This window comes from Callospermophilus lateralis, chromosome 1 (assembly GCF_048772815.1).
Source record: "Callospermophilus lateralis isolate mCalLat2 chromosome 1, mCalLat2.hap1, whole genome shotgun sequence".
In the NCBI taxonomy this organism is placed as follows: domain Eukaryota; kingdom Metazoa; phylum Chordata; class Mammalia; order Rodentia; family Sciuridae; genus Callospermophilus; species Callospermophilus lateralis.
This window is the reverse complement of record NC_135305.1, coordinates 221,040,442-221,064,630: the sequence shown is the minus strand read 5'-3', so window position 1 is coordinate 221,064,630 and position 24,189 is coordinate 221,040,442. Positions and strand designations below refer to the sequence as shown.

The 24,189-nt window shown below is 52.7% G+C and overlaps 2 protein-coding genes across 2 annotated transcripts; one reads left to right on the top strand and one right to left on the bottom strand.

Moving 5' to 3' along the window:
* Positions 1 to 5,057: 5,057 nt before the first annotated feature.
* Positions 5,058 to 18,433, bottom strand: Slc25a23 (solute carrier family 25 member 23). The gene is made up of 11 exons (XM_076850714.2): positions 18,084 to 18,433; positions 16,895 to 17,021; positions 16,252 to 16,339; positions 15,764 to 15,875; positions 14,655 to 14,813; positions 14,417 to 14,569; positions 14,084 to 14,191; positions 13,029 to 13,196; positions 8,256 to 8,406; positions 6,990 to 7,170; positions 5,058 to 6,444 (listed from the first exon to the last, which is right to left on the bottom strand). The coding sequence occupies exons 1-11, from the start codon at positions 18,237 to 18,239 to the stop codon at positions 6,291 to 6,293; spliced, it is 1,557 nt and encodes a 518-aa protein (XP_076706829.2). The 5' UTR covers positions 18,240 to 18,433; the 3' UTR covers positions 5,058 to 6,290.
* Positions 18,434 to 20,756: 2,323 nt separating this feature from the next.
* Crb3 (crumbs cell polarity complex component 3) lies at positions 20,757 to 23,720 on the top strand. Its single transcript, XM_076850728.1, has 7 exons — positions 20,757 to 20,771; positions 21,048 to 21,102; positions 21,257 to 21,343; positions 21,699 to 21,873; positions 22,639 to 22,709; positions 23,162 to 23,305; positions 23,649 to 23,720. The coding sequence occupies exons 4-7, from the start codon at positions 21,792 to 21,794 to the stop codon at positions 23,718 to 23,720; spliced, it is 369 nt and encodes a 122-aa protein (XP_076706843.1). The 5' UTR covers positions 20,757 to 20,771; positions 21,048 to 21,102; positions 21,257 to 21,343; positions 21,699 to 21,791.
* The last annotated feature ends 469 nt before the right edge of the window (positions 23,721 to 24,189 follow it).

Genomic DNA, 24,189 nt, shown 5'->3' with positions numbered 1-24,189 from the left:
TCTAGGTCCAAGCCCAGGTCCTCACTGGAGCCCACAGGGCGCTGCACAACCAGCCCCGAGCTCTCCCTGCCTCCCCCTTCTTTTCTTTCTTGCTGCCTCTGCTCCAGCTACGACAGGTGCCTCTCTGTGCCACCAACATGCCCTGCCCTAGGGCCTTTGCATGGGCTGTGCTCGCTGCCTAGAATGTTCTTCCTTGGACATCCCATAGCGCTCTCCCTCCCCACCTTTAACCTTCACTCACAAGTCACCTTCTTAGGAGGCCTCTGGGTTGACCTGATGAAACTTTAAACTCTGCATCATTTATTATTCCCTTTCCCTCTTTTATGTTTCTCCTTTCTGCCTCTGCTTCCTGCCACTCCATAGCTAATCCTCCTGTGCTCTTGGTCTCTCCTCACTGGAGTGTAGGGTCTGTGAGGACAAATATTTTAAGAATTTTTTTCTCTGTACCAGGGATTGAACTCAGGGGCACTCGGCCACTGAACCACATCCCAGCCCTATTCTGTATTTTAATTAGAGACAGGGTCTCTCTGAGTTGCTTAGTGCCTCCCCATTGCTGAGGCTGGCTTTGAACTAGCGATCCTCCTTGTCTCAGCCTCCGAGCTGCTAGGATTATAGGCATGCGTCACTGCGCCCGCCCGGCAAGAATGTTTTTATTGGGGCTGCGGATGTGGCTCAAGCCGTAGCGCACTCGCCTGGCATGCGTTCGGCCCGGGTTCGATCCTCAGCACCACATACAAACAAAGATGTCGTGTCCGCCGAAAACTAAAAAATAAATATTAAAAAATTCTCTCTCTCTCTCCCCCTCTCTCTCTCTCTCACTCTCTCTTAAAAAAAAAAGAATGTTTTTATTAGTGCATTTTAGTTATGCATCATATTGGGGTTCATTTTGACATCATCGTACAAACATGGAATACAATTTGCTCCATTCCAGTCCCCAGTCCTTCCCCTTTCCCTCCCTTCCTCTCTCCCCAGTTCCCTTCTTTAACTCTGTTGGTCTTCCTCTATTGGTTTATCATTTGTTATTGGTGCTTTGTAGATGTCCATAAAGGCGGAGCTCACTGTGGTGCATTCATGGATGTATATACAGCATAACTTGGTCAGTCTCATTCTGCCAGAACAGAGGCTTTTGTCTGTTTTGTCATCCACTTCTATAATCCCATATTTAGAACCGAATCTAGCACATAGTGTTTGATGAACATGAATAACACACGAAAGGCCTTCCTCAGTACAGCGTGAGGCACATGGTACTTGCTCAATAAGTGTAAGTTCTTTTCCCTGAAATGATGTCAAAGGAAACTGAGTTTTAGAAAGAGAAAATGAGTCCATCTGCTATGATATGGATTTTTTTTTTTTCTTGGTCCTGGGGATTGAACCCAGAAGTGCTTAACCACCGAGCCACATCCCAGCCCTTTTTCTTTATTTATTTTGAGGCAGGATCTTGCTAAGTTGCTGACAGCCTTACTCATTTGCTGAGCCTGACCTTCTACTTGTGATCCTCCTGCCTCAGCCTCCTGAGCTGCTGGCATCACTGGGCCTGGCTATGATCTGAATCTTAAGTGTCTCACAAAGGCCATGTGGTGAAAGCTTGGTCCCCAGGGTGGCTCTGTTGGGAAGTGGCAGAACCTTTAAGAAGTGCGGCCTGATGGGAGGTCTTCCAGTCATTGGGGGTGTGCCCTCAAAGGGGCTCATGGAAGGCCCATCTCTTCTCCTCTGTCTTCCACTTCCCTGACATGAGGTGTGCAGTTTTGAGCCACTAGGCTCTCCACCGTGATGTGCCACTCCAGGCCCAAGGCAATGGGCCAGCTGATCACAGACCAAAACCTGCAAAACAAGAGCCAAAACAAGGCTTCCCCTCCCCCCTCATTTATTTATTTTTGATACCAGGGATTGAACCCAGAGGTGCTTAACCACTGAGGCACTTCCCCACTCCTTTATATATATATATTTTTTTTTAATTTTGAGAGAGAGTCTCGATAAATTGTATGGAGCCTTGCTAAATTGCTAAGGCTGCTTTGAATTTGTGATCCTCCTGCCTTAGCCTCCCCAGTAGCTGGCATTACAGGCATGGCCACTGCACCTGGCCCCCTCCTTTTTTATTTTGCAGACCTAGGGGGGCTATTCTGCTGAGCCACATCCCTAGTCCTTTCTATTTTTTATTTGGAGACACGGTCTCCCTAAGTTGCCAGGGTTGGTCTGGAACCTGTGACCCTCTTGCCTCAATCTCTTGAGTGTCTGGGATGACAGGCATGTGCTAAGACTTTTCTCATAAGTTGATTGTCTCAGGTGTTTGTTATAGTGATGGCAAGCTGACTAATTCATGCTGCATGTTGGTTAGCTAAGCCTCCTAAATCTCAGCCACATTATCGTGGGATATAACAATATGGACAGGAAAGCAGATGTTAATTATCCCCATCAAATACAATTAACACTCAGTGCCTGGGTAGCTGCTGTTAAAAATGCCAACTCTTGTTGGTAGCTGTAATGTTGGGTACAGTTCTTTTGGTGGCATGATCCCAAGAGAGCCATGTCCTTTGACCCAGTGACTGCACTTGTGGAAAGTGATCCTAGGAACATAATTTAAAGAAAGTAAAAACACAAAATAGAAAAAAAAAAAACCCACAAAATAGTTAGCAAGATTTAATTCATTATATATTTTTTAAACCCACTCCCTGATATCTTCTTTGAATGCATGGAAAGTCATATGTACATAAGTGCATCTATATTGTCTAGCTATTGCTTTGTAACAAATTACCCCAGAACTCAGCAGCTTACAATGACATTTATCGTCTCATCCAGTTTCTGAGCACCAGGAATTCAGGAGCCGCTTAGTAGGGTGTTCCAGTGTTTGAAGTATAAGGATATAAAGTTCAGGATTTGGGTATTGGCAGCCAGTGAGAGGGTCTGCAGTGTTTGGATTATCCAGGGTATCTCACAAGGCTGCAATCTGGATCTTCTTCCTGTCTGTCTGTCTATCTATCAATCAATCATCTACTTACTATCATCCATCAATTATCTCTTTCTATATTCTGAATTTTCTATTTTTTTTTCCTACAGTGAATTTGTATAATTCATTGTTGTGGGTTAAATTATATACCCTCAAAAGAAGTGTTCAAGTCCAAGTGCACTTACGTAGCTATTGGCTGGGGTTCCCCACTGTATGGGCTTCTCCATAAGACTGCTCAGGACCTGACAGCTGTCTTCTTTCAGGTAAATGACATGAGAGCGAGGAAGGGAGAGTCCAAGACGGTAGCCGCATTGTCTTTTATAGCTTAACCTTGAGACTGTGCAGTTGTCACTCAGAACCCCTGGAGAATCAGTTCCAGAAGCCCCTGCATGTACCAAAATCAGTGCATGCTCAAGTTTTTATATAGAATTGTGGATTATTTGCATGGAATTTCTGTACATGCTCCTTAAACATGAAACCATCTCTCAATGACTTATAACATCTAGCACAATGTAAGTGCTGTGTAGGTAGTTGAAATACTGTCTTGCCTAGGGATACCAACCAAAAAAATATTCACGTATGTTAGATTCAGATGCAGTTTTCCTGAATATTTCCATCGAAGGTTGGTTGAGTTCATGGATGCAAAACATGGATATAGAGAGCCAACTGTAGTCCTATCACAATGCATTTATGTACTGATTATGTATCTATCAATCATTAATCTATTTCTATATATATTATAAATTTTTTATTGCTTTCTACAATGAATTCAAATTACTTGCTGTTGTGGGTGGAACTGTATGCCCCAAAAGAAGTTCTGAAGGTCTAAGCTCTGGAACCTGGGAATGTCACTGTATTTGGAAAAGAGGGTCTTTGTAGATGTAATCAAGATAAAGTGAGTTCACCCTGGAGGGGGGCAGGGGGCTCCAATCTAGTGACAGCATCATTACAAGAAGAGGAGAATTTAGACACAGAAACGCAGACATGAGGGAGAGGGCCACAGTAGGGGGCAGGCAGGTCTGGGAGTGATACCTCCCTAAGCCAAGGAGCACCAAGGACTGCAGTCTGCCAGAAAACTGTGAGGAGAATGTCCCCAGCCAAGGTCTTGTTTTCAGATTCCCAGCCTCCTGAATTGTCACAGATGAATTTCTGTTTTATTCACAGTAGCCAAATGGTAGGGGATCCATTGATGGATGAAGGGATACATACTGTGTGGTCCACTCACACAGCTGAGTAGTATTCAGCCAGAAAAAGGAAGGGGTTCTGAAATACGTTACTTTGTGATTGACCTTGAAGACACTGTGCTCAGGGAAATGAGCCGGACACAGAAGGCCACATCACACACACTGCAGGATCCACCCACAGGAGGACCCTGGAGTTGAGATCCATGGAGACAGGGAGTTGGGGAGAGGCTAGAAGTGAGTGTTGAAGGAGCGAGAGCTTCAGTTTGGGGAGATGGGAAGTTCTGGAAATGGATGGTGGGGACAGCTGCAGAGCATCGTGAGAGCACTTAATGCCACTGGATTGTGAACTTAAACTTGGTAAATAGAGAAAGTTTTCTTTTTAAAGTTATTATTATTATTTTGGTACTAGGGATTGAATCCAGGGGCATTTAACCACTGAATCACATCCCTAGCCCTTTTTATATTTTGAGACAGGGTCTTGCTAAGTTGCCTAGGGCCTCACTAAGTTTCTGAGGCTGGCTTTAAACTTGGGATTCTCCTGCCTCACCTTCCTAAGCCATTGGGATTACAGGCATGTGCCCCTGCACCTGGCAAGATGGTAAGCTTTATGTCATGTATATTTTATCACAATAAACTTGTCTTAACAAATTTTATTTTTTAAACCACTTGGTTTGTGGTAATATGACAGAAAACGAATGCACATGTAGAATCAAAAAAGAAAACAACAGAAAAATAGAAGAGGCCATGAGGTAGACTCCCTCCTGCTACTGCTTCACAGACAGAGGTAGAAACCCAGGCTCGAGGGAGTCACTGCCTGTCCCTTGGAGCTGTGTGTGTGCCCGAGGTGAGAAACAGTCCCACGTCCCTTCCCTCTGGGTAGATGGGATCCCAAATCCACCCACCTCTTTTCAGAAAAGAAAATACAATGAAAGAGCTTAGAAAATTTATTCCTTTTGTTCTTTTCCTTTGAAATAACACACAGGCAGGGAGGGGGCAAGTGTCGGTGGAGGGAGGTGGAAGCCGGGAGGGATGGTCCTCTAGGCCCCAACATCCCAGTCCTCTTTCACAGTCCCTTAATGGGGTTCCCCAAGCACTGGGTAGCAGTGGAGAGAGGGACCCCATCATCCTAAGCTCAGAATCCAACATTAAAGTGCAGGAGGTCTGGGGAAGGGGGAGTTGGGGGCTTAGGTTTGGGGGTGGGGGATTTGCTCCTCTCTCTGATAGAAAAATAGACCTGGAGTGAGTTTGGGGGTTTGGGTTTTTTGTTTGGTTTTGTATAATTGGAAGCTCAAGTGTAGGGAAGGGTGGTCGATGAGGATTTGTTCCTGGCTCGAAAATCTTTGAAGCCCTGGAAGGGCTGGCAGTGCTAGGATGGGGGATCCCCTGAAAGTCTCTGGTCTCAGACTGCCTGTTTGCCAGCCCCCAAGAACAAGAGGCCGGGCCTTCCAGAGGGACTTAGGCTCTGGGGTTATGAGCTGATCAGGTGAGGGGGGGAGATGCTGCAGGGTGGGGGTGGGGTGGTCTGAGGGAGCAATAGCCCCACAGGGCCAAGAGGGGTGTCCATGCTGGGTGGGGGGGTCAAGCATCCATGCAGTCACAGGAGACACCTCTCCTCTCTTGCTGCCTAGCCATGAGCTACATGAAGACATGGGACAGAGCCCCTGGGTTCTCTGGAGCTGGCAGCTGGGCCTCCCCAGGTCTCCCTGGTCTGTGTGACCCTGAGCCATGGTAAGCTGCAGTGTGTATCTGGGATGGGGACGTGTGGGATCACGGTGCTGTGATTGGCCTTTTGGGATCTAGACTGGGGGTCTGAGCATTTGGGAGGTAAGGGTCCAGGGTGTGGGATCCAGTGCCTGGCAGGACTGGGCGTGGGGACTGTCTGGAATCTGGACTCCAGCAGCTGCACCTGCCAGGACCCACTTGCTGTGCTGTTGTGCCCCACATTTGTGGTTTTAGGAGCCAGAATCCAGTGGGTTGGGACTTGGGAATCCAAGATCCAGTGGTAGGGGGCAGAGGGCACAGTGCTTGAAATGTAGGGGTCCAGCCGTCGAAGCAGAAGGATCTGGGACCCAGTGTCAAGGTAAAGGAATCAGAATCCAGTGGCTGGGGTGAGGGGTTCTGGGTCCAGTGGTGGGGGGCCCCAGGATCTAGGCATTGCACTGTCAGGATCCGGTGGCTGAGGTTTCTTGACATCCAGAATCCAGCGGCTGAGCTTGGAGACGGGGCTTGAGGCATGGCGATCTGTGATTCGCCAGTGGGGTTGGGGATCTGGGACCCAGTGCTACACAAGGACACTGGATCTGGTACCTGAGGGAGCTGGGGTCAGGGTGATGAGGTATAGGGATGTACATTCCTGTGGCTGGGGATTGGGATCCATTCACCAAGTTGTGGGGGATCTAGTGATTTTAGAAGTGGAGGTCCAGGACCAGTGGGTGGGGCAGGGAAACATAGGATCCACTTTTGGAGCGTAGGAATGCAGGATCTAAGGGGTCTGGGGAGGAGGGGATGAAGGGCTGAGGTGTTGATCATTCTGGATCTTGTGGTTCAGATATTAGATTTAGGTTGCTGAAGTGTGGGATCCAGCAGTTGGGGTACAGGGATCTGAGATCTAGAGTTGGAGTATTGGGATCCATGGTCAAAGTGTGGGGACCCTGTGATTCAGTGATTGGGGTCTGGGGGTTGAGGATCCAGGATTCGGGTTCTGGGATCCTGTGGCTAGTGTGTAGGGATCAGTGGTTTAGGCAGGGGAACTAGGATCCATTGATTGGGCCACTGGTCTCCTGGGCCAAGGACATCAATCTGGGGGACATCACGACTGGGGTGACGGATCTCGGGGGAGGGATGGGCTCTGGGTCCCTCACCTGGACGTGACCCCCAGGGCCTGCTTCATGTTCTCGTAGACCACATAGGAGATGCTCACGGCTGGAATGACCTTCATGAAGTTGGGGGCAATGCCCCGGTAGAGGCCCCACACTCCCTCCTGGGACAGGATGTGCCGGAGCAGACTCATCATGGAGAGCTGCGGGGAGCCCTCGATGGAGGCTGGGAGGGGGTGGGGGACCAGGTGAGGCTGAAGCTCCTCCTTCCCTTCTCCCTTTTGCCCCTCAGGGCTGGGCCAGGTGGCCACTGCCACAGGAAGGAGAGGCTAGACTAGAAGTTGGACCTACCACTGAATCAGGACTTTTTAGTGCCCCCCACAGTGCTGGGAGGGAACCAGGGCCTTGTGCATGCTAGGCAAGCACTCTCCCACTGAGCAACGCCCTGGCCAGAGTCGGGACTTCTATGGTACCTGAAACTGGCTGTCAATCTTGAGGGCCCAAATTTGGGGATAAATTGAAATGGAGTGGGTGTGCAGTATGTGTGGTGGGAGGAACTAGAAATGTCCTCGTCCTGGAAGTCAACGCCCTTCTCTTCTGGCTAACTCCTAGCATCTTCCCAACCTCTATTCCAAAGCCAGCTCTTCAAGGGGGCCCTCCCTGGCACCCCAGTCCAAGTCAGGATCCTCTTCCTTCCCTTATTCAACCCTTAACCAAAGGTTAATTATGGAATGATTTATTTAGCATCTTTCTTCCTCTCCAGCCTGAACTCCATGAAGGTGGGGACCATGTCTGTCTCATTCACTCATATCTCCCTGGTACCACAAAATACAATTGCTAAAATTCCCAAGGAAATTCTTAAAACAGATTCAGGGATGGGGAAAAGAATCCATAAAAGAAAATTTCAGAGAAAAACAACAACCAGCCTGATCCTGAATTTCCTTCTCCCAGGTTCTTAGCCTCTCCCCGACCTGGCCTTGCTATAACTCAGCCTTGCAAATAGGAGCTCAAGTTACCAGCCCAGAAAGGCTCCACAAATGCCAGTAGCAGCCTCTGGCTACTATTGCTAGGGAGCTTTGCCAGAACTCTTGCATCTGTTCTGCTAGTTAATCCTCAGTGTCTTGTGGATAAAGGACTCCCCTTTCAAAGTCACCAGTGAGTAAACTGAGGCCCAGAGAAGGGGCAGGACTTATCAAGGCCATTCAAATCCAGGAGGACTCCAGCCTAGGACTCCACCTGTGAGGAGCTGGGGAAGAGAAGGTGGACCCCAGCTGGCCACTCCCCTGCTCCATCCTCCCACCCAGGCCTCACCTTGGGCCTGCATGCGGGTCCGGACCAGGGCCAGGGGATAACTGGCTATCTGGCCACAGGTGCTGGAGATGGTACCGCAGGCCAGGAGCACGAGGATCCCTGGGTTTGCCGATTCCTGGCTATATTGCTGGAGCCAGTGGTTCTTCAGGGTCTGGAGTAGAGAAAGGAGTAGGGGGGTTGGGAGGAGCAGAGATCAGGACCCTGGTTCCATAGACCTGGTGGCCAGCTTGGTGTCCCCTGGCAGTTGGTGCCAGCTGAGTGCACAGTGCATCCTGGGCTCTGCAGGCACTTGAGCTGCATGCCTTCCCTTAACCCCCACTGAGACCCTCTGTGACAAGGAATCAGAGTCCCTGTGCTCTGCATGCATTGGTCCCTGGAACCTGTGCATCCGTTATCTTCTGTGGCACACAGGACTTTGCTAAATTAAGGCCAAGGATTTTGAGATAGGAAATATCCTGGCTTTTCTGTCTGGGTTCACTATCATCACAAGGATCCTTATCAAGAGTCAAAAGGTGGGGTGGGTGTAGCTAGGCTCTGGGTTCCTTTCTCAGCACAGAATAACAAACAACAAACAAAGAAAACCAGAGTCAAAAAAGGAGATGTGAAGCTGGGCGTGGCACACACCTATAATCCCATATACTTAGGGCCTGAGGCGGGACAGACATCCCGAGTGTGAGGTCAGCAACTTAGGCCTTGTCTCAAAATTTAAAAAGGGTGGGGGTGCGGTAGTTAGGGAGCACTTGCCCAGCATATACAAGGTCCAGGGTTCTACTCCCAGTTTTTAAAAAAAGAGATAATGAAGACAAAAGCAGAGACTGGTTGGTGGATTAGAAGATTCTACAATTCCTCTGAATGTGGAGGGAGGGGCCACATGAGCCGCGGGAATCATGGAAAGTTGCAAAAGGCAAAGAAACGATTCTTCACAGCCTCTGAAAAGGAGGCAGCCACATTTCATAAAGCCCAGCAGGACTCAAATTTTGAACTTCTGACCTTCCTAATTGTAAGATAATAAATTTGTGTTGTTTTAAGCCACTAGGTTTGTGGCAGTTTGTTTTAGCCACAGGAAATGAATATGAACCGAGCACACCCTCCAAGGTAGGTGTCCCTCCCTTCTCCTTTATTGCTTTGGTTCAAACCTCCTGAGGGCTGCCTGCCAGCACCCACAGAGCTGCCCCAGGACCTTCTCTGCACCCACATCAGGATGCTCTGAGCACTAGGAACTGGAGGCAAGTGCGGGGAACCTGCACCCCCAGAAGCAGCTATCAAAGCTCTGGCTGGGCGTATTAGTGCTCCAGCCCCTCACCCTTCTGTGGGGCATGTTCTGGCTCTTCGGCCAGAGGACCCCAGAGGGACTGAGCTGTGCTTGTCAAGAGTGGCAACTTGCTTGATAACACACCATTATGAGCCGTGAACCCCCACCCCCGGATATGTGCCTATCTTTTTTTTTTCTTCCTGCAGGACTGGGGATGGAATCCAGGGCCACACAGACCATGCAAGCACTGGCCCCTGAGCTACACACCAGCCCTAGTCATTTTACTTTGAGACAAGGTCTTGCTAAGTTGCTGAGGCTGCTCTAGCACTTGGAATCCTCCTGCCTCAGCCTCCCAAGTAGCTGGGATGACAGGCAGGTATCACTGCACCTGGCTGTGTTGGCATCTTAGGACATGGTCTTTGCAAATAGGGTCTCTGCAGATGTAATTGGCAAAGATGAGTAGGGTGAACTCTCAGTGCAGTAAAAAGGAGAGAGACAGAGATACCCAAGTTAGAGAAAGCCAGTGACAGGAGGCAGAGGCTAACGTCTCCAGTCAAGGAATGCTGCTGGGCTCCTGGAACCCCAGCTGCTTGGGAGGCTGAGGCGGGAGCATTGCTTGAGTTCAGGAGTTTGAGGCACTTGGGGTGACACAGCGTGACCTTGGGACTGGTGTCAAAAGACAGACAAAAACAAAAGGAATGCCAGCAGTGGTAAGGAGCAGACGCTGGAGGCGGTACCGGGACTCCCTCCGACAGGTCTCAGGGGAGTATGGCTCTGGACACTCGAATTTGGGCTTCTGACCTCCAGAGCTGGGAGACTGTCCCTTCTGACTGCTCTAACTAGCCAGCTGGGGATACTTTGTTGCAGCAGCCCTGGGAAATAGACACACAGGCTTTATCCCCCTGCCTTTCCTTCTCACCACCCTGCCCTCACATCCCTGTCTCCGCAGCTGCTCTCAGAAGAGCTCTGGTGAAGACAATTAATCCTACTATCTGCATTTTGTACAGGAGAAACTAAGGCTCAGGGAAGTTACTTGCTCCAAGCTACAAAATCAAGGTAAGACTCAACATTCAGAGCCAGCGACTCCAGAACTGTGTGTTTAGTCTTTAGGTGGCTAATCCCTTCGAAGCTGCTGCCAAAGCCTTTGTATCTTTTTTTTGGGTGGGGGTGGGAGGGTGGGAGGAGGGTTCCTGGGGATTAAAACCAGGGCCTGGTGCCTGCTAGTCAGCCACTCCCTCACTTCCCTGCCAAGGACTTTGTTAGGATAAGACCTTTTGTGCCTTGTCACTAGGGTGGCTTGTAAGTTTCATTTCCTGTGTCAGCTTTAATTCATTGGTAAATGTCTGTCTGGAACCAGAGGTGTTCTGAGGGGGACTCAATGCTGGGATAGATTAGTAATGTCTGGTCCAGGTGTAGATTAGAAAACACAGGCAAGTGTTTACTGTCTTTGCAAATAAATAAATTATTTAATTAAATAAAAAATAATATGTAGCTATTTTATTTGTTTTGTTTTGAGATGGGAGTCTCACAGGCTTTTTATGTTGCCTAGGGTGGTCTCCAACTCTGGGCTGAAGTAATCATCCTACTCCTGACCTCCTTCACCAGGCCCGCCTTTGCCATTTTAATAGTCTTCTTAAGGTTCAGACCCTAATTTGTCAAATAGATGTTAACTGAGTTATTAAGAGCTGTTCTGGAGCTGGGGTACAGCTCAGTGGTAGAGCACTTCCCCAGCATGTGCAAGGCCCTGGGTTCCATCCCCAGCTCAGGGGTGGGGGCAAAGTGGGAGAAGAGCTGTTGTGTTGAAGAGGTTCTAAAATAATTGTTCCATCACTTTACTGCAGGACTCGTCAGAGCCTTTAAGGACTAACATAGACTTTGAAACTCCAAGAGGGCACAGGGCTTCTTAAGCTTCTTAGCCACGTGAACTCCCTTTTTTGGGAGAAAAATGTATTAAACAGGGTCAGATCCTATTTCTGCTCACAAACCTCCATGGTTTCCCACTGCACTTAGGAAAAACCCGAACCCTCAGCATGGAGTCCGGCTGACCTTTCTGACCTCACCTTCTGATCTGCCCAGTTCCCTGGGCTGATCAAGACAGGGCCCTCTAGCAGACCAAGCTGGTCCCTGCTTTGTCTTGCCGGGCCCCTGCTGCGCTCCCACTTCTTGCTGATGTCATGTCACTGGGCTCCAGGGCCACCACCCCCCACCTCCAGCCCACCACTGCCTATGATGATAAACCCTGTCCTCCAACTTTTGGGAGCTGAGACTCTTATTTATTTGTGGGGTGATGGGCTTCCGGGTTCACTGGGATGAGTGTCCCAGGAGGGCAGGGGTTATGGAGGGCTCGTTCTGCACCCTGTGGCAGCGAGCACCCAGGCCAGGCGCACGGCAGGTGCTCACTGGACAGAGGCTAAGTGGTCGGTGAAGGGACAGAGGAACGAGTGGAGGTCTGAACACACAGTGTGTGAACAAGGCCTGTCTCCTTCCCCTGTCCTGATGCTGGGAACTGGGGAACGTGGGTATGTATGGCAGGAACAGACTCAGACCAGGAAGGATGACATAGTTTGTGGGATTCAGTGCAAAACAAAACACAGGGTCTTTTACAAAGAAAAATCACTGAGAATTTCAAGACGACCTAAGCAGAGAATTGCTCAAGTGTGGGCACCTCTGAGCACAGGACCCTTGGTGACTGCTCTCACACTCAGGGGACTGGCCTGTCTTGCATAGAAAGGTTTGAGGAGGCCAGGCACCAGGCACTGTGGTGCACACCTGTCATCTCAGCAACCTGGGAGGCTGAGGTAGGAGGATCACGAGTTCAAAGCCAGCAACTTAGTGAGGCCCTAAGCATCTTAGCAAGATCCTGTCTCAAAATAAAAACATAAAAAGGGCTGGGGATGTGGCTCAGTGGTTAAGCACCCCTGGGCTCAATCCCCAGTACCAAAAACAAGCAAACATACAAGCAAGCAAGCAAACAAACAAACAAAAACTGGGAGGATTCCGGGGGATCTACAGCTGTCCTGATTGGAGGACTTGATGACCCCAGGAGGAGGCTCAAGCAACACATGAGACCCACAAGGAGAGACAGTAAAAACTCCCCACTCCCGCGTCCCTTGATGAAGGGCCCAAGGTGCTGGTTGCGGGGCTTGGTTTCTCTAGTGATGGTAGATGCTGAGATGCGCAGGCCCTGAAGAATTCATCAGCCTAGGGACAGAGCCTGGGGCTGGTCCATGCTTTGGGGGAGATGCACACCTTGGAGGCTCATCTTTGCCTGCTCTCAGGATTCTTGTGAGCTAGAGTGGTCCCCAACTCCCAGGTGGCCACAGAGGGCTGAACTGTAAGTCAAACTTTCTTGCAGCAGTTCATGGCCAGATGGGGAGTCCAGCACATGGAGGGGTTCCCCAGGATTCCACGCCCATGGTGCTCCTCACCCCATGATTGTCCTTCTCTAGATCGGGGAGGTTGACTGAAGGGTGTCCTGTGGGCAAATCACAGAGGGCAGAGGGGCGGGGGCTGCCACAGACCTCATAGACGGCCAGATCGATGCCCGCGTAGGGAATGATGCCTAGCACGTTGGGCAGGTAGCCTCGGTAGAAGGCGCGGGGCCCTTCTTGCTCCAGGATCTGCAGTGCACAGTCCAGCAGCCCTTTGTACTGACCAGTCCGGCGCAGGGTCAGCCGTGTTTTCAGCACCTGGGAAAACTCAGTTATCCCTGGAAAAGCTGGTCCCCACCCCCTGCCCAAGTTGTCACATCCAGGGATGAAGACCTAGAAACAGTACTCACAGAAGCAGATCCACCAACTAGAGTGACCTGTGGCAGCCACCACTGACTGTCCCCCAACATCTAGTTCCCTTCTTCCCGAATAACAGAAAGATAACTTTGGCAAGCACATAACCACTAGAGATAAAAACTACACTTCCTGCCTTCCTTAGTGGCCACATTACCAGGTCCTACACCATGAAATAGAAGGAAAAAGGGGCTGGGTTTGGCTCAGTGGTAGAGTGCTTGCCTGGCACATGTGAAGCACTGGGTTCGATCCTCAGCACCACATAAAAATAAATAAATAAATAAAACAAAGGCATTGTGTCCATCTACAACTAAAAAAAAGAAAAGAAAAATAGAAGTAAAAAGAGCTAAGAGCTATGCATGACTTTCAGAGAAGGACCTGGGTCTCTATTGCTCTGAAGCCACCCTTCCAGGCCTGATCTATCATCTCAAGACTTCATTCATGTTATTTGAATTTCCCGCCATTTTCAGAATCTTAATGATATACAACCTGAAACCTGAAATGATTTATCTCAAAGCAGTGATGCTTAGAAAGGATACTCCCTGTGAATAAGCATTCTGTCCTCGGCGAGGCATAGCCCTAAATGGCTGATTGCCTGCCTACTGTCCAGTCTAACCAGCGCCGTGGTCCTAGAAGTTATGGCTGAGACTGTAGCACCTAGGTAAGCCAGGCAAGTGATGGTGTTGCTCTCAGGAGCCGGGGTCCCTAACCAGGGAGCGGCATTTACCATCCCCATGCATGGTGTGGAGTGAGGAGGGAAATCACCACGACTCTCCTCCCAGAGACCTCACCTCCATGGGGTAGATGATGGTCTGGGCTGTGGCACCAGCTAAGGAGCCAGCCACGAAGCGCTCCTGCACCTGCAGCGTCTCCTGCCGTCCCCGGATGGCGTGCTTGATCTGAGGGAGGCAGACATGGGGGGCAGAACCTCAGGGGTGGGGCCTTTCATGGGCTCTACTGTCCCCTGGCTTCCACAGAACTGGACTGCTGTGGGCATTGTGCAGGGGCAAACGTCCATTTCTGGGGGCCCCAACCATCCCCCACTCGCCGGCCAACCCGCAGGTCCTCATATTTACCCCAGGCTTCCCCATGCCAAGCACACTCTTCCCTACACCTGCCCTCACCTGCTCATAGGCCATGAACTTGATGGCTGACTCAGGGGCGATCTTGAGTACATTGATACCATTACCCCGCCACAGGGAGAGGATGCCCCCCTCTTGGATCATGCTCCGTAGACCCCCAAGGATGTTCAGTCTGTTGGTCTTTGAGGCATGAACCTGAGCAGGGAGAAATGGCAGCCTGGTGATTCCCTCCTAGGTCCTGGGCCTGGGGGAGCAGGCAAGTCCCTCTGGGGCCCCTCACCTGCATGAAGACCTTGAGGCGGTCCAGAGGAGCTGTGCCTGTCCGTGACACAGCGCCTGCCACTGCACCAGCCACCAGCTGCTTCCACCACATGCCCGTCAGCTTCTCCTGCTTTGAGAACTCATCTGGCACTGTCAGGCATTCGCCAATGTCCAGAACCTGAGGACATCGGCGAGGTGTCAAGTCATGATGGCATGTTATAGTGGAGGTAGGGAGAAGCAATTCGGTCCTTGGGTGGGGAGTCTCCTCCATGAATCCCAGGACACCCCAGGGAGCCCATCAATGGATCTTGCTTGTAATGCACAGAAGAACACTCTTGGATCCCACCAGGTGCCATCAAAACCCCCCACCCAGTGGCTAAAGGATCTACTGAATCCCGCCTAAGGAGCCATGAGATTCCACCAAAGGACCCACAGGAAGTTTGTCCAATTCCCATCAAATGATCCCATCCAAGCATTTGCCACATAAAGATCTCCAGAGCTATCAGATCCCACTAAAGGATCTCCCATGGAAAGATTCCAGAAGATTCCTCTAGTAATACACAATATCCTACCAGGAACTTCTCCTGTGCAGACCCCAGCAGATCCCTCCGGTGCCTCATAAGATCTCTGAGATCTCCTCCACAGGAACTGTGCCCCAGAAGTCATGCTCCCTTTAGAGCCCACCGATAGACTTTATTACTTCCTACTTCCAGTGGATCCCACTGGACCCCCCCACCCAAAGCCATTGGCTTTCTAATTTTTCAGGTCAGTAGCAGAATCCATTATTCAGGCAGAGAGAATCCGGCAGAAAGGGAGCTGTGTGGGTCGAGGGTGGGAGGCTGGAACCCCATCTGGTGAGTTCTTTCTTCCTTGTAGCCTCCAACCCTTCCGTCTGCTCCTGGAGGCCCCTGATTGAAGCCCAAGTAAGTCTGAGGGGCTTTGATCAGACAGCAGAGACACCCCAGGCTGCTGGACCCCAAATGAAGGAAGAAAGGAACACAGCTTCACCCCCCAGCTGCTTCCATCTCACAAGTCCTGGCTCAGCCCTTCCAAGCCCCAAGAAGCCTGCAGCAAGCCCACCAGGGAGGAGGGCACAGCTCCCCGGCTGAAACACAGCCCCCATCTCACCGTGGAATGCTTCCAGAAATAGAGCACATCCTCCACGTTTTCCAGAGAATGCAACAGAAAGTGGTCACGCCATTCCTGCCAGTCGATGGTCATTGTGCCGTCACGGTCCATGCTGGAGTTGGGGTGGGGACAATCTCAGTGTCTGGCTCTGGGGAGAGGTGCTTCCAGGTTTTGCAAGTCTGGGGCACACTGATTGCTTCCCACATTTCTCGGACTGTTCTAATCACACTCCCGGGTTGTCTGGTGTTGGTCCTCCATACCAAGCCTACTGGGTACTCCCATGATTACCCTTAACTTGCAGAGGGAGAGCCTGAGGCTCAGAGATTCAAGCAACTGGCTCAAGATCTGTCTGACTCCAAAGCCCAACTCAGCTCTACCCTCTCTGGAACTGGGCCTGGGGCCCAGAATATGGAGGTGACTGAGGAGTCCCAGGGGCCTGAGTTTCTGGGATTTCTGGGGCCCAGGATTCTGAACCTGCAGTGACTTACCTGTGTAGGATTTTTTCTGCCTGCTCCAGTGAGATGGAAATGCCCAGAGCTCGAAAACTCTGCTGAATCTCAGAGACATCAATGTGACCTGGAGAGGGCTCAGAGGTTGGAAAGAGCATGTGTGGGAATCTTGGGGTACCCCAGGACCACGGATCAGGGCAGGCTGGAATGGGACATGGACTAGCAAGACCAGGAGGTCCAGAAACCCAGGGTGAGGTTTGCACCCCGGGTTGTAGGGACTGCTTGGAAGTAGAATTAGGCAATACTGGGGAGTCCTCTGCTCCATGAGTGAAGGGATCCAGTGGCAATGAGAGGGGTCCCTATGTCACAAGGGATTAAAAGACAATACTTAGAACCCACAGATGATGCTTAGTGGTATCTACCCCATAGGAAACCTAGAAGCAATGTGTGTGATCTTTGTCCCTGAGAAATAGGTATCTAAGGGGAAAAACAGGGGTCCCCACTCAGGAAGGGAAAAGGAAGTGGAATGGGCTGGCTGGGACTCGAACCACCTAGTTGAGGGTGAGGAGAATTCCCCAAAATAGCTGGTGAGTCATCAGGGAGAGGCAGCCCTGCCCCCTCCTTCAGCGCTGCCAGTTCTAACCCCATTGGCCCCATCCCCCTGCCTGCAGACTGGCTTTACCGTCCTGGTTCCGGTCAAGGCTGTGGAACATGAGCAGCAGGCGCTGTTCCCGCTCCTGCAGGTAACGGGTGAATTCCTCCAGGTTGAACCCGCTCTCTGGATCAGTGTCACCCTCAGGGGAGATGCCCTGGCAAAGGGGAAGGGGACAGAAGGGGCTCCATGAGGCTGCTCCCCCATCTGGAGAGGGCACAATGAGCATTATGCCATAGGGACCCGGAGCCCCCAGCACTTGGAGGAGGGGTACAGGGTATATCATCCCCCTCCCTTGATCGGCTCACTTCCCAGCAAGATGCCCAAGACCACAATAGGCATGTGAGGTGCCTGGCATTGTCCAGTTTTCCTGGCAAGCAAACTGAGGCTCTGCAAAGTCAAGAAACTGGTTCAAGGTCACAGAGCTGGGAAGTGGTAACCTTGGGTTCTTGTCTCCAAAGCCTGCTCTGTCTCTTATTATAAAAAACCTGTTCATATGGCAGTTTCAGGGGTTCCCTTTAGGAACAGCCCTGGACAATGAGGGGCATGATGGATCCAAGCGAGCTACCGCAGGGTCTCCATATTACCCATCTGGGAAGTGGGAGTTGGACTAAAGGTCTCAAGGATGCTGTGGAGCTGCTTCAGGGGCATCTGGGAGCTAAAGGTATGAGGGACACCTGCAAGGAAGGGGAGGGAAGGCAAGTTTCTGCCTTGATCCCCAGCTGAGGGTGGCCTCAGACAGGTTGGAGTCCCTGGCTGGAGCAACGTGGGGCAATGAGCCAGCCCAGGAAAGGACAGGCAGGGAATGTAAACAGAGGGACTGGCTGGGAGGGCAGTGGGTGCCCTGAGGGTGGGGAGGGTGTGTCCTCTGGATGTGGGAGCAGGCCATGTCTTCTTGGGTTGTGCAAAGGCCAGAGGAGGGTGTGTCACAGTCAGTGGGCAGAAAAGCGCCCAGCTCTATTCCCTGGCAGGCATCCCCCACCCTCGAGGGTACCCGGCGCTGGCAACCAAATTGCAGGCCTGGGGCCTTGGCGGCCCTGTCTTGCGATCCCGTTAGCCAGACACGGGTGGGCAGGGGGAAGGGAACCGAGACAGGGGACCTGGAGTCCAGCCACAGGTCGTCAGTCCCCAGCGGCTCCAGCCGCCCCATTCAGAGGCTCGGGTTACTGGGCCGGCAGAGGCCACAGTGCAGCGCGCTAGAAGGGTCCGGCGGGAGTACCTGTTGGGCGCCACGGTCTGGGTCGCCCCCGCCCAGCCTGGCGAGTCCCTGGCGCAACTCGTGCACGTCCACGCGGCCATCCTTGTTACTGTCCAGCTCCTCGAAAAGACGACCCCAGCGTTGCTGCCGCTCCGCGTCACCTGCGGCCCCCCGCATGGCTCCTGCCCGGGGTGGGGGGGAGGGGAGGCCCGGCAGCGGCGGCCTCAGCGGGGGCTTTGCGGCTCCCCCTCCCCCCCCAGACCCTGCAGGGCTAGCTCCGCGGCCACTGGCACCGCAGCCTCTGCGCTGCCCGCCGGGCTCTGGCACTTGCTAGAGGTGCTAATTGCTAGCCGTCGCCGCCTGCTCCAGAAGTTGCGTCTCCTCCTCCTACCCGCATGGGGAGGGGGTGGGGTACCGAGGGCGGAGCTGGGGGCGTGGGGAGGGATGTCTAGGATGCTCCGGTTTCGCACAGCCCAAGAGCCCCAAGACTCCTCTGGGAAGAGAGGATAGGTAATTCAGTGTTTTCAGTTTTTGTTTTAGAGTTCCACCTGCTTGCCTCAGTTTACCCTTTTCCTTTCCCTAAACAGAGCGAGGGAGGGAGAAGTTAGGGATTGGGTTTCATAATCTCTTTCCACTTGACCTCCCTCTCCTGCTAATCCTATTCAAGATCTAAAGTTCTCGCTTTTTCCAGACGTTCGCAAGAACTCTGAGCCGGCTAAGCTCTTCGTCTGCCCGCCCGCGCATGTCAGATTCCCCACTCAGTTACAGAAACAGAAGATCAAGAGGCGTTGCTCGGAGTTCCTTCATTCTGCCCGCGCGCCTTCTTTCTAGGCCCGACTCAAAACAGGGAAACGAAAGATCAACACGCGGTGCGGCTGCACAGTCGCTTTCCTATTGGTCAGAGGCCCCCGAGCTGCGCGGGTCCGTCCTTCCCCGCCCGCCCACCTGGGCGGAGCCTCCAGCTGACCTAGGCTGCCTTAGCTTTTCAGTCCCACCGCCCGCCAGGCAGCCTTAAAGGGGCGGATCCAGACGCCGAGCTGACTGCTCTCTCGTGACCCGTCTGGCGGACATCTGTGTCCTGGGCGCAGATAGGGGTAAGGATTGGGTGGCGGAGCACTGGAGTTGGGACTCTAGCCAGTCGCTCTGGATGCACCTGCCGAGCGTCCTGCCCACTAGTTTCGGGTGCAGTTTCTTGACTCACCATCAGAGGGCCCACTTGACAGAGAACAATATAATAATAATAATAATAATAATAATAATAATAATAATAATAATAATAAAACATCTAACACTGATTCAGTGCATGGCACATGCCAGACCTTTTACTCACTTCTCTCATCGTCCTCGTCAAGACTCTAGCTTTCCTACTTTACGGATGAGGAAACAGAAGGTTATAATTTCCAGTCCTCATTCCCACTAAAAGGCAAAGCCGGGATTTAAATTGATCTGGGACCCTTAACCATCTTTTTATATGTTAGAAAGGATTAAAAACCCAGATGTGGTGGCGCACGCCTGTAATCCCAGTGGCTCAGGAGGCTGAGGCAGGAGGATCCAGAGTTCAAAGCCAGCCTCAGCAAAACCGAGGTGCTAAGCAACTCAGTGAGACCCTGTGTCTAAATAAAATACAAAGTAGGGCCGGGGATGTTGCTCAGTAGTCGAGTGCCCCTGAGTTCAATCCCCAGTACCCACAAAAACCGAATAAACACAACAACAACCCCCAAAACCCAGACTTGGTGGACTCCTGTAAACCCAGCGATTTGGAGGCTGAGGCAGGAGAATGGCAAGTTCGAGGACAGCCTGTGCAATTTAGCGAGGCCCTCAGCAACTTATCCAGAGAGACCCTGTGTCAAAAAAAAAAAAAAAAAAAAAAAAAAATCAGTGCTGAAGTTGTGGCTTAGTGGTGGCGTGCTTGCCTTGCACGTATGAGGCCCTGAGTTTAATTCTCAGCACTGCATATAAACAGTTAAATAAAGGTCTATTGAAAACTAAAAATATTTAAAAATTTTTAAAAAATTATATCAAATCAAATCAAAAGGACTGATGTATTTCAGTGGTAAAGTGCCGCTGGGTTCAACCCCAGTATATAATCATCATCATCATCCATTTATTGGTCCTGGGGATTGAACTGAGGGTGCTTGACCGCTAAGCTGTAGCACCAGCCCTCCTATTATTTGTTTGTTTGTTTGTTTTGAGAAAGCATCTCTCTCTCACTAAGTTGCCCAGGCTGGTCTTGACCATGTGATCCTCCTGCCTGAGACTCCTGAATGGCTAGATGAGAGGCATAAGCCACCACTCCCAGCTAATTTCCTTTTAATCATCACTCTTTACCCCAGAGTCCTCTGGAGGGGTCTTGTGACTATCACCACACTCCATCCAAAGACACAGCTTTGAGGGCTCATTTGCTTCTCACCCTGCCTCTGCCCAGAAAGCTGTGCTTGAGTCCCTCTTATAGCTTGCAGATGTTTTCATTCATGGGTGTTCCTTACAGGTGCCCTACAATATTTGGGATACAGGTGTTTTCCAATGGAGATGCCCCAAGTATGTGTTTTCTCACAAATGTTTCCCTGACAGTTGGCCTCAGTGCGCTTGAACCTCTGTCCTGACGATTCTCCCCACAGATGTGCCTCAGCGTTGAGAGTGCCTCAGGTGATTCCAGGTCTTCCCTTGTATACAAGCGTTCTTTAGTCAAGGAAATCTGTCACCTCACAGGTATGTTTTGCAGCAGGCGTTCCTCTGTGAATGCACGTACGGCTCCCCACGGTGTGTTTCAGTGAAACATTCCCCTATATGGGTATGTTTCCGTACAAGTGGGTCCCAGGCAGGTGTGTTTTGGGCAGTTATCTCCATACCTCTCCACACAGGAATTCCTCATACAAGTGGTGTGCATTTCGTAGGTGAGCTATGCATTCTTTTCCAGAGCAGGTGTCGGACACCCAGGAGTGCCTCTGTCTGGTGTCAGTTCTAATGCGCATGTTTCCAACACAGGTATGCTTCCATTCAGCTGTACTCCGAATGGATGAGATTCGACGCAGATGTCTGGGTAAGTATTCTTACAGGTAAACATCCCTGCCCCCGAGTGTCTCCACACCTGTACGATCCTGAAGATGTGCCAGAAATACCGGTGTCAAGTGCTCACACCTGCGCGCTCGGGCCCTTTCGCTACCCCCCCACGGTGGACTGGATTCCCGTTACAGGTGCGCCGGCGGCGCGCCCCGCCCCTCTGGACTCCGCCCCCTCTTCTAGGCTCAGGTGCACTGGCCGGAAGTGCCATCCCCTCCCAGGTGAGTGACTAAACTTTCCGGGTCACGTGAGCGGGCGGGGCTGGTGGGGTCGGAGCGAGCGACCGGCGGACTGACCCAGGGTTCGGGTGAGGGGCCGGGACAGGGAACCTGAGCGAGGTCAGAGACGTCCGGCCAGGTAGGGAGGTGGACGCTCGGCAGGCCGCCCCCGCCCCCACCCCTTGCCCTTCCCTCTCCCGGCCCCGGAACGCGGCCCGGGAGTTAATTTTTAATCCCTAAACTCGGCCGCGGGGGCGGGGCGGGATCCGGGGTGTCCTGGCGCTCGTCGCCTCTGCCCTGGGCCTGCGCCTGGGTCCAGCCCCCAGCCCCACGCTCCGGCCTCTCCTCTCGTCCCCAGGTGCTGGGTCTCAGGTACCCTCTGCCCAAGATGCGGTAGGAGCGGCGAGCGCGAGAAGCCCGGGCCCGGCGCCGCCAACCCGTCGCCCAGCCCATGGCGACCCCAGCCCTGGGGCTGCTCTGGGCGCTCGGCCTGCCGCTGCTGCCGGCCCTGTGGGGCCGAGCCTGGGGGCAAGGTAGGTACTCGCCCGGGGCGCGGCGTGCGGATTCCCGGGTCTCTCTGCTGAGGGCCGGCTCAAAGTGCTGGGCACCTGGGGCACAGAGAGGGTCCAGAACTGGGAAACGGGCATGGGTTGCTTGGGGGCGGGGTCCAGGGGTCCGGGTGGGGGAAGAGTTCCTGACTCCTTCCTCGGACAGCGTGGGCTGCTCCATCAGAACTGAGCTCTTGAGGGGGTGGAATTTGTGGGCTGGGGTGCGGGAGGAAGGCGCTTCACCCAGCAGGTGAAGGAAAGGAGGCAGGGGACCTCAATGTCGGTGGATGGGGTTTTGCCAGAGCCAGGAGGAGGTTGCCTGGGTCGCAGGGTCCTGCTGGCATGGCTAGCCTTAGGTGTGGACTCAGCCAGCCACTTCTGCAGCCTGAGGGGGAGGTGTGAGTCAGGAACTCCCGGGCCAGGCAGGACGCCCAAGTCCTTAGGGGCCCAGGGCGGAGTGGTGGCTGTGGGGGGATGGTCGGGCTTCCGCCAGGATCTATTATCATAGCCCCCAACTCAACACAAACAACTGATGGCTGATTACTCCCTGCTGGTCCCTGCTGGGCTGGGCCTGGCCTGAGGCTCAAACTGCAAGGTCGGGGTGGGGGTGGGGGGGGTCTCTGTAATCTCTCTTCCCATAAGAGACTTGGGGGAGCAGTTTTAATTGGGGACTGCTGCCCTTGTGAGGAGGGGTGCCCCAGGAAGGTGCAGAGGGACTGAGATGGGGATTCATTTATCCTCTCTCCCCAGCCCCCACAGCACTGAACACTTCGGAGAATGGCACTGTCACGCCCTCTGTCCCCGGCCCCAGTGGGGGTCTGGTGAGTTGGGCTTTATGTGGAAAGAGGGCAGCTGGGATACTATGTTGGGGTCCCCTGTGTGGCAGGTGGAGGGGATGCCTCCCCACTCCCTGGTGGCAGATCAAACTGGCACTGGAGAGCCCCAAGTGTGAGACTAGGATAGCAGCAGAACAAGGGGGAGACCTAAAGTCCCAGAATAAGGACACTAAGAGTCCTGGCAGGGTCCTCATATGACAATCGTATGGAGCCCAGAGCTGGCAGGTGTGGTGGGGCAGGAGTCCTGGATGTGGCAGGTGGGGGGAGCCTTGAACCCCCAAAGTAGATGAGGATCCTAGAATCCCAGCTGTGTGTGTGTGTGGGGGGCAGGTCTGAGTGTGTAGAGGGGGTTAGGAGCCCCAGAGTCAGCTCTTTTGGGGATGAAGAAGATCCTCAAATTCAGGTGGGTCACTCCTGTCCTCTCCCACTGCCCCTAGTCTCAGGAGGCCACTACTGCCATCATTGTGGTTTTCTCCATCCTGGCTGCCTTGCTCCTGGCCGTGGGGCTGGTGCTCCTGGTACGGAAACTTCGGGAGAAGCGGCAGACAGAGGGCACCTACCGGCCCAGCAGCGAGGAGCAGGTGGGTGCCCGCGCGCCACCACCCCCCAACCTCAAGTTGCCTCCGGAGGAGCGGCTCATCTGAAGGCTGTGAACAGCTGCAGCTGCCCGCTCTGCCCAGGACTGCCCAACACCCCCGCGCACAGAGCAGCCACCACTGAGACACCAGCTCTGACGACTCGGGGGGCACTGGGGGGCGCTGGCCTGGTGGCTGTGCAGCATGCTGCCTCTGCTCGACTCTGCATGCAGCTGGGGGGCCAGGGCCGGGGCGGGGGCCACTCCTGCTTGCTGCACCGTCTTCGTGTTCACTGTGCTGTGTACTGTCCCCTGCAGCAGGCCCAACAACCCCCTATCCTTTCTTTCAGTTCTCTCACGCAGCGGAGGCCCAAGCCCCCCAGGACTCCAAGGAGAAGGTGCGGGGCTGCCTGCCCATCTAGGTCCCTCCCTTCCTCCATCTCGCTTCCTTGCTGTGTGACCTTGGGGAAGGGGTGACCTCTCTAGGCAATGGGACTCACCCAGTGCTTGAGAATAGAAGGGAAGAAGGTGCTTCAGAGACTTGGCTCCTGAGGGCAGGGCGTGGGGGGCTGCTCACTTTTTATACATTTATGTAAAATTGGTAGTGAGATGTAATAAAGCTCTTTTGAGTTGGTGGGAACATTAGCTTAGATGGAGAGATGAAGGTAGCGTGAGTTGTAAGGTTATGGGGATCCTAGGGGCGTGAGGGGGCTTCTTGGAAGAGAGTGGCTTTTAGGTGCACCTAGGAGCCAGAAGGGCTGCCCCTGGAGGGCGGGTGGGGGTAGGTGGGTTTCTGAGCAGAGAGTAGGCCCCCCATAAACTCACCAGGACAGACCAACTTTGGGCTCTTGTGGCTTTATTGAGGATCCAGGGTCTCCAGACCCCTGATCC

Coding starts and splice junctions, on each gene's coding strand:
- Slc25a23 (XM_076850714.2), bottom strand. CDS start 18,239: ATGCGGGGGGCCGCAGGTGACGCGGAGCGGCAGCAACGCTGGGGTCGT. Junction 17,022..18,083: donor CAGACCGTGGCGCCCAACAG/GTACTCCCGCCG, acceptor CCCCTTTGCCAG/GGCATCTCCCCTGAGGGTGA. Junction 15,876..16,251: donor GCAGAAAAAATCCTACACAG/GTAAGTCACTGC, acceptor CCCCAACTCCAG/CATGGACCGTGACGGCACAA.
- Crb3 (XM_076850728.1), top strand. CDS start 21,792: ATGGCGACCCCAGCCCTGGGGCTGCTCTGGGCGCTCGGCCTGCCGCTG. Junction 22,710..23,161: donor CCGGCCCCAGTGGGGGTCTG/GTGAGTTGGGCT, acceptor CACTGCCCCTAG/TCTCAGGAGGCCACTACTGC. Junction 23,306..23,648: donor GGCCCAGCAGCGAGGAGCAG/GTGGGTGCCCGC, acceptor CCTTTCTTTCAG/TTCTCTCACGCAGCGGAGGC.